At 40.9% G+C, this 9,396-nt stretch overlaps 1 protein-coding gene across 2 annotated transcripts; it reads right to left on the reverse strand.

Moving 5' to 3' along the window:
* Positions 1 to 465: 465 nt before the first annotated feature.
* Positions 466 to 9,097, reverse strand: LOC109033092 (uncharacterized). 2 transcript variants are annotated; one of them, XM_072306118.1, is made up of 4 exons: positions 8,926 to 9,002; positions 8,538 to 8,556; positions 5,088 to 5,309; positions 466 to 2,598 (listed from the first exon to the last, which is right to left on the reverse strand). In XM_072306118.1, coding segments are annotated over exons 1-4 (753 nt in total). In that variant the 5' UTR covers positions 8,928 to 9,002; the 3' UTR covers positions 466 to 2,088. The 2 variants fall into 2 exon arrangements, with proteins under 2 accessions (XP_072162219.1, XP_018901072.2); XM_019045527.2 differs by lacking the exon at positions 8,538 to 8,556 and having other exon boundaries at positions 8,926 to 9,097.
* Between the last annotated feature and the right edge of the window lie 299 nt (positions 9,098 to 9,396).

Genomic DNA, 9,396 nt, shown 5'->3' on the forward strand with positions numbered 1-9,396 from the left:
GTGCCCTCCGGTCTGAAATCACTTTATAGACCATTGAAAAGCCCTATGCAAAATGTCAACTTTAAAATCGAATTTTTAGGGGTCCCGCCCGCATTGGCCCTAAACATTAACGTGAATATTCCATGAGAATTTGCCAGAAATTGTTCAACAATGATTTTCTTGGCGGGGTGTGACAATATTATTGATTTTCTTTTTTAAAATAAGGGCGTTAAAGTTGGTTTGAGTTAAAAAGATTCCTGCTTGGCACGAAAGGCTAGGGTTGACAGAAAATCCTTCGGCGCGTGGGGAGTGCGGCGAGTCTGCAGAAAGGAAACCTCGATGTTCCCGACTGAGCACCAAACAGTTGGCGATGGAAATTCGCAGGATGGAAATTTCATATGAATAACGTAAAAATAAAATGACAAAAAAAACATATGTGAGCAGTTGCGGAATTTCCCGTTTCCACACGATGTACACGAACAGAACTCTCCGACCGCTGAGAAAGATCCGGCAACACCGCAACACTCGAACAATCGGGACGGTAGCCGTAGAAACGCTCGTTCCGTATACAACAAAAGGGCGACCGAGCTCCGGTCGTCGTTTCAGAGTAGACCATCAGAGTAGCCGCGACGCCTACGCGGAGGGACTCGCGGCGCCCCCCCCCCCCCCCCCCCGCCAAAGCCGGCCGAAGGCCAGCTCCGCCGAACGCGCAACGAATGAAGGGACCGCACGGCAAAAACGCGGCCCCGATCGACCGACGAGGAGGGCGCAGAAACGAATTTCCCAGAAACGTTCGAAGGGCACCAGCGCCTCCCCGGATCGCCGGATCACGATACCCGCCCTTATCGGACGTCGGCACCGTAGGACCCGTCCGCCGACGGAACCACGAGCCCGGGGGACGAACGGGGAGGTACGAAGTGACCGTTACAAGGAATCGACCGACGAAACGGTCCGAGGGGCACCGCGCCCACCCCGGGAGTTCGGGGTCGAAAATTCAGCGGGGACGGGACGCCGGCCGGCCGGGGGCCCCCGCTGACCGAAACCCCAGGCCGCGGGCCGAACGTGACGGGAGCGGTGGCGGTTTTTCCGAAAACGGTCGCGGGGCCCCAGCGCCCCTCCCGGGTCGCCGGATCCGAAATCCGACCTTATCGGACGTCGGCACAGTAGGACCCGTCCGCAGCCGGAACCCCGAGCCCGGGGGACGAACGGGGAGGTACGAAGTGACCGTTACAAGGAATCGGCCGACGGAACGGTCCGAGGGGCACCGCGCCCCCCGGAAGCGCAAAAAAACGAAACGGCCGGAGGGACAAGGAGCCGATAGCCGGGACGCGACCGCACGTCGAAGCGCGACCGGAAAGACGCGCGCCAGGCCGAGGGACGGGCGAAAAACGGAACCACCCCCGGGGCCCGTAGCAACCCCCCTGGGGGTGGGAACGGGAAAACCCGCGGGGAGAACGGAGACCCGGCCGCGAGGGGTCCGCCGAACGAACATCAAGGGCGCGGGACGCGCTGGGACGGCGTGGCGGGGACCGATGTTCAGAGGGTCGCGGGGTAAATCGTATAACTTTATATAAGAGAAGAATATAGGGAAAACCCGACTTCTTTCCAACTATCTAATTTTTCCAAAATCAAGATCAATGTCACAAAAATAGTCATCCAAAGTGTAAAATTGAATGAGTATGTAAGCATATAAATTTTCAAGGAGCAAATGAATAGAGTCTAAGCGCTCAAATCTCGAGGTATCGCATCGTGTCATCATCACGCAACGACGACATAGAATCTGTGCATGAGGTCAAAAGATAAGAATTATCTCTGCAATGCTCCTGTATGCTTTCACACTGTTGATGTGAATTTTGAAGCTATGATAGAAGGAGCAGTGTAAAAGAGCGGGGTATTTTATGTAAATGATGAATAATAGTCAGGAAAATCTTAGAAAAATGCTGTGAATTGGACATTTAAAAGAGGCAAAGAGGAAAATCAGAAACGCGTTATAGATACTTACAGATTTTGTATTCAAAAGTTTTTTTAAAAAGCGTCAAACAGTAAATATAATACCTTCTTTAAAAGGGTCCTTTTTAGACGATATGACACAAGAATATACTTAATTACTCAGGATGTATCGGTGCTTCGAGAGGGTGGGTCTAGTGTATAAATTGATAATAAAATCTTCAAAGCTGCGCTCGAGCATCCGAATACAGCTAAGTTCACATCGTACATATTCGATCCAGTCATACTCTTGAGAATAGCAGGATGAATAAGTGCCTGAGACAGATCTTTGTACGCTTGGGCAATACACAAACTAAACTCCGGTTTGGTTTTTGGTGGGTCTTTATTCGCTTTAATCAAACCAAGTAATATCGTAGCGGGATAAATTGTATTATTATCACAGAGTATCTTGTACCACAGTGCTGCCCGACGATATATCTTTAATTGGTCATAAACTTTCTCTTCGTATATTTTTTCTCCTCGTGTTTTGCGTACAGCGTCACTCCTCTTAATCAAGTCCTTCATTTTCGTTACTTCTTCTGTACTAATATCTGAGTCCAGACCGTAAGTGTCTTCAAAGTACTCTATGGCACTCCTTGCTCGAACCATGGACCAATTCTTCACCAGCTCTGCCTGTTAACATACGCCCAGAAAATATTTGAAAAGTGAAACTATAATTAAATTATACATTTTCTTGAAAATTCCACAAAGAGAAATCAAAAATCAAAAGAAAGAATAGGCTCTCAGCTCGAGAGCTGAGACAGAGTCGCGGCTCATAATCATACTTTCCAAGTCATCATTTATAGTCCAAGTCTAAATAAATTGTCAAGATTTGCGTATTGGAATATGTAATATCTGTTGAAAAAACCAGAAGGAAACTGAAATTCATCAACAAAAACACGCAAAAATCCGGTAGATAATAGGTTCACAGGCTGTTCTTACTCAAGTATAGTGCTGCATTTACGCAACCTCCAATTCCAGGTTTCGTTGGAAAACGTTACTAAGACATCACTGATACCACAAATAATGGAATCACAAGTTTTTAATCACGACTTCCAGGAACATAAAAAATCGTTAAGAATTCGAAAAAAGGTAAATCATGAAAAATATCAACAGGTCACCCCATAGTTTTTCATTCCAAAGAATCGGAACTCCTCGAACACATCACAACAGTAACGATTACTTAAAATCCTTCTCAAAAAAAGTGACAGTTTTACTCACCATTGATTAAGGGTTACTTAATCGTGAAGTAAACGTGAATTCACCCTTACTTTAAGCTTACTTTAAGCTTACTTTAAGCTTACCTCACGTTTACTTTTCCCTTACTTAATCTTTGTCATTGTAATTCCTACTGATTCTTCCTACCAGAGTGATTATATCGTCCAGAAATTTGATATCTGCCTTCTCACCACGGTACAGTTTTGGTTCCTACATTTTAAATTCGGGATCCTCCGTGACGAGGAGGTAAGCGTCAGAATTTGAGATGTGCCGCCTATACGCAGACGCTGGATGCTCCGAGTAACCATGAGTTTGTTCTAAGTAGGCTTCAAAGTCTGCATAAATTACGTAATTATGTTTTATTTCCTGATGGTGATTTTTGAATTTGATGTATCGCTCGTCTGGAAATGAAGCTAGGAATGCGTCTTTGCTTACTAAAGAGCAAAGAACTTTGTGTTGACTCAATTGCTCCATCGAGTTCTTGTGCGTAAAGCATTTCTTGCAGATGTAGATACGATGATGATATTTTGTCAACTGTTTTCGTACAAGTTGTTCAAAGTTACTGATCCAGCAATAATGGTAACTTAAAGGTACGGGGGTTGAGAGACATAGTAGGTCGGTGTGGTCCTCTCTTTCCGGGTCGGCAACTTTAATTGGGTAAACTGTATACTTTTTCTTGTTGGACACCAAACTCTCACGGTGCCCAAATACCGAAACCGATACGTTGTTCCTTTTCTCGAATTTGACAATGTCATCTATGCTCGTGGGGAATCGAACGACCGAGAAATCGTAATGATGGAGTATATCAACATATTTATTCGGATCATATTTATACTTCTCTTCCTTCGGGACGAACTTTCCCAACATCGCGAAGAAGAAACAATCGTTTAATGCACCGTTATTTACATTGACAACATTGTTCGTAAAAAATGGCAGCTTAACATACGTTCCTCCTCGATGTACCTACTCGTATTTTAGATGACACAGAATAAACACTGATCAAAATATAAACAAAATCTTTGAATCTAGCGTTCTTCAGTTTGTTATCAGCTACCAGAAAAGTCCAAGGAAACCTAATTCGGACGCAAACCCCTGCTAAAAATGATGAGTAGGCTGTTTAGAATTTGCCGACTCACATGAGTAGAATTTCCTACTTATATGAGTAGAAATCCTACTCACATCACAAAAATATTCTACTCATAAGAGTAGAAAAGTTCAACTCATGTGAACTCAATTTTTTTCATTTTTCAGAAGTGGTGTTTTTGACCAGGAGACACCGACATAGTACGTAAATTTGAAAAATAAGAACATTTTGTTCATATAATTTTTTTTGATGCGGTGACTAGTTTCTGAGATATCGGACACGGTGCGGTGGATTCAACGCTGGACTTATGTGAGTTGAAATCTCTAGTCATGTGAGTCGGTGGAAAAGTGAATAGAGAAATTCTGCTCATATGAGTTGAATTCTACTCATATAAGTTAAAATTCTATTCATATGAATTGAAATTCTATTCATATGACTTTGATTTTCTACTCATTTGTACTCACCATTTTTAGCAGGGACTGGGCTAGTTATCACCAAAATCCGGTTTCTAATCTAACAGACCTCGTGCCATTTGCGCTATCTTATTCTGGGAAAAATACAAGTGCCATGGACACAAAAACTGAATAAATTACACACCTCTTATTTTTGTTTACTGAAAAGTAGCGTGAAAGCTGCTAGGTATTCGAGGCTATATGAACGAGGCCTTATAAAACCTTTACGAGCAATGTTTATTTGCGGAAAAAAATCACGATGTGTTCGTCTGCACAACCAATTTTGAATTTTCAAAAGTTATTTTGAATTTTTTCCCCTTATATTCATTTCTTCAAAAAATATAGAAGTAAATTAAATTACGACTTACATATCGTTCCGTCGTTTGATGGCATTCGGCAATAGTAATGGCATGCGTCTTTAGTTTGCCAAATATTAACGCCGCTCTTTCCTCCGTGTTACTTAAATTTGCCAAAGTATTTGCTTCTTCTTGAATGCACTTCAACATATGTGTGGTCAAAATCTCGTTTTCGGGTGGTTCTTTGGGTGGTATATTCTTATCTGGTCCCAGTATTAGGGGCCTTAAACCAGCCTTCGGAACACATTAAAATAAATTATTAATTATGAATTTATAAAAACAACGTTAAGAAAGGACTGTATAAGAATAACACTTTAAAAAGCTACAGAACATGAATTAAAATAGCTAACAAATAACAGTTTCTATTGCATTTAATTTTTTTTTTTTTAAATAACCAATTAAACTGCTTTGCAGGTACAACAGTTTCAGGTAGAATACAGATATTTTAGGTCAGTTAATTAAAAGTTTAAATTATGTAACTATTTTTTATGAGATAGCATGTAGTTTTATAATCATATTTTTTTAGTAATTAGAGAGGAGAACTGGGTAAAGAGAGACCGGGGTGATGGGAGACTTTTGCTCCTGCTGCTGCCTATTTGAGACTAGCGAAATGCCCGTGACTGGAGTCACGGGTCTAGAGGCCGCTAAAATATCTAAAATCCCGAAAAAATACTGGTAGGGGAGCAAGACATGCCATAAAAAAAAATTATAAAATCGATAGTAAAATGAGTTGAGGGGAGAGGGTGATGGAGCCTACAGAAAATGAGCTGGGGGGTGGTAGAATATTTTTTTTCTATTTGGGTGAAATAACTTTCTACAGACACAGTATAAATGCTGGCAAAACAATTAGAACTAACCTAGCAATGATTTATTAAAAGAAAAGAGAGAAAAAAAAATGAAAGAAAAGAAAAAAATAAATTGAAATAAAACATCAGCTGATAGCAAACAAAGGTTACCAAGGAAACCAAGGAATGGAACTTTCATCAAAATAGATTAGTAGAAAACAGCGTAAGTAGGGCACTTACGTTAATTAGCGTTTATGAGTAAACGGTAAGTGAAATTTAACCAAAAATCTATACAGTTCTTTATAAGACCAAAACGGACAAAATTACAAAATTTGAATAGGCTAACGTAAATCTAACGATAGTTATCGTGAACGAAAGAATTGACGACATAGGTCGGGTAACTATTATAGGTGGGATGGGATTTGAGATAAAAAAGCTATCAAAAACCTACTTCAATGGGTAGAATCACTATTTGATTTTAAAATAGTCTTAAAATAATACGGGTATTATCTGGCAATCTATCCTAGAGTACTTTTATAGACAGAGTATGACCATTTCCGTTCCGGTTTTTCATTGGTCGCGTGAAAATAGGCTGACACGATGTTCTTACGGCCGTAAATAAACAAACAAGATGGCTGTTATCAGCAAGCAAGATTGAGGTTATGCACATCTTACATCCTCCTATGTTGTTATTTTAATCTGTAATCCAAATCAAAGGGCAGGCTAAATCCAAAATTCAAAAATTTTGGCAAGCGACATATCAATTCTGAAGGTAAATTGAAAGTTACGGCCCTTTGATCGGAAATTTCGTCCGTTTTGGCGTATCTTGAAGCGTAAGGTCACAAACGGCCCAATGACGACGTGAGGCAATGAGCCGGCGAGGCGCGCCGCGGCCGGCCGGCCGCTGAGCGCGCGCGCAGGGCAGGGTTGCGCATCGCCGCATTACATCAGCGTAGAGGAAGGGACGGTGGGGTAGGAGGGGGATATCCGGTGGAAAAGCATCCACATTTTCTATCCATAATGAAAATGCATTAGGCTTTTTCGATATAGATGAGGAAATATGAGCCATACAAGGAAGTGATGAAAAGAGGGACAAATACATATGTAGTTTGTACGATTAGGAGCGTAAGTGGGGAAAATGTGCCGTAACTACATGCAGAACAGCCCTGAAAATCTCCGAGAAATAAAAGCTGCTGTTGTTAACATACCTGTTGATCATTCAAAACAGAAAATTCTCGCACCCACCGGAGGTATACCAGAAACCACTGGTATTTGACGAATTAAAAAGATATGTGCGATGTTGTCGAATAATAAGCCCTTTACGCGATCAAATGCGATTAGTGTAAATTCAATTGGAAAAGTTGAAGAAATATTTGATGAAAGAAAATTGCCCTAAATTCGGGAAGTGCTCCAAGTGTTTTTCTACCATGTGAGGTGTTTGCACTTGAATGTCAATGGCAGTGCGTGGAAAACCTCTCATCTGGTAATTCCAATATGGAAAGAAAAATTTAGAATCCCTGTGATACATAGTGTCCATGTTTTTAAAAATGTTTACATTTTTATGAGGAGTAGAGGCGCGTATCAAAAAATGCTAGCCGTCGATCGCTGGTTCAAGAGAATTTGAGACTGACTTTACGGCAAAAATCGACGTGTTATTCGACAGTGCTTTATGGATTTATTAATATGAATTTTGGATTTAGGCCCTTTAGGCCCTTTGAGGCACGGGTTAAAATTTTTTTTAAATTTTTTCCTTTTAGGGGGTTCATTTAGAAACTACATAGAAACTTTTTAGGGTTGACCAACTTGATTTTCGCAAGACTCAAAAATAAGATACACCCTACGCTGGGGCGCCGCGCCGCCGCGTACGACATAATGCGGCTACGGTGATCCACTTTGGGCAACTTCGGGAAATGAACCGCAATGCTCCCTAAAATTGTTCAATTCTATCAAAAAACTAGAGTCCCTTTATACCCAGAGTTACGACAACTCACTTTTGATTGGGCCAGGGTTGGGCTGAAAGTGGCCTAAAAAAAAATCCAATTCTGATTGGTTCTCGCTCATGGAGGCCGAAACGAGTGCACCAAGATGGCGGTACCTCGTATGTGAACAAGAATAATGAAAATATTACCTAATTGTGGTTTATCAAGAGTAAATTGTTATTTCCATCGGTCCAAAATGAAAATAGATTAAGAAATTATTCACAAACCAATCTCATTTTATTTTTAATTGATCAGTTTGTTGATGTTGTTGTTTTTGTGTGACAGACATCGCAGGATTCCTGATCCTTATCCCTCAATATCGTTCGTTTGGGTGCACTCGTTTCGGCCTCCATGGCCAGCCAAGGCCGGCTGTCAGTCAGCTGATAATCGAGTTGTAACTCTGGGTATAAAGGGACTCTACAAAAAACGATGCATGCAACGTATTTTTACTTTCTGATCATGCTATATAAGACCTGCCTCCGTGTGATTGTTTTTTGGGGAAATTGAAGAAAAGAGCAAAAAATAGTAAAAGAGACGAATGTTATAAAACTACACACCGTAAGCAGCGTTATGCCTCACTCGTGTTTGACCGCGCCCCTAAAATAAGAATTTTTAGGTTCAGCACTTGTAAAAAGTTTCCAGAAGCATAGAATTCAGGCAGATTTGACGCATTCTAAGGGGGGTAGGTCTTTCATTACCTGGTTCTCGCATAGGTGCCTGAAAGTTCAATTTCAATCCTTTCGTTGAACAGGGTTTTTAAATTTGAAAAAAAAAGAAGTCTGAAGAAATTTTTATGAAAGAATAATTTTACCTTCTCACTTAAATAATCAGTATTATTTATTAATATATAAGAATTGCTATAAAAAATAAAAGGAAGGAGCCCAAAGAGGGGAAAAGCAACTACGGTTCTCAGAAAAGAAATGTTTTGAAATAAATATGAATTATGAAATTGTAACAAATTTATGGAGCCAGAAATGTAAACCTGGAGTACATTTTTCGACATGTACATACATATTAAAAGTTTACTGTAACACACGGTTCATGTACCAAATGAAAAAATAAATAAATTGTCAGTTTTGTACTCACATCTATGGGTGACTCTTCTGTCAGAGCCAGGAAGGCTCCGATATGAGAGATAGAATATAAGAAGAAAATGTACGTGCACATCTTCATCGCGACGTGTTAATAACTGACGATCGTGTTCGAACCTCGCACAAAATTCTCTCTTTTAAATCAGGCAGCCACGTGCAACAACTTTGACTTTGTTCAAGATAAGAGTCATTTTATCAAGGCAAAAACGCAACGAGAGGGAACGGCTATTTTTTAGCTTATGTTAGCGGAACTTGCCTATCGGAGAAAAAACTTGTCATCCGCTACCCACGACTGTTTATTTTGAAATATTTTTCATCGAAATCATGCATGCTATTTGTTAAAGGGTAAGAACCAAGTTAGAAATCTGGTGCTCATTTTGTTCGTTCCCAAGGATGACAGGACGTGCTGCGTTTTTGTTGAGAAACTCACGACTGTCCCACGCTCACGACCGTCACAAATAGCTAA

This window comes from Bemisia tabaci, chromosome 1 (assembly GCF_918797505.1).
Source record: "Bemisia tabaci chromosome 1, PGI_BMITA_v3".
NCBI lineage: Eukaryota > Metazoa > Arthropoda > Insecta > Hemiptera > Aleyrodidae > Bemisia > Bemisia tabaci.

Coding starts and splice junctions, on each gene's coding strand:
- LOC109033092 (XM_019045527.2), bottom strand. CDS start 9,012: ATGAAGATGTGCACGTACATTTTCTTCTTATATTCTATCTCTCATATC. Junction 5,310..8,925: donor CAGAAGAGTCACCCATAGAT/GTGAGTACAAAA, acceptor TGTGTTCCGAAG/GCTGGTTTAAGGCCCCTAAT. Junction 2,599..5,087: donor ATCAAACGACGGAACGATAT/GTAAGTCGTAAT, acceptor GTATGTTAACAG/GCAGAGCTGGTGAAGAATTG.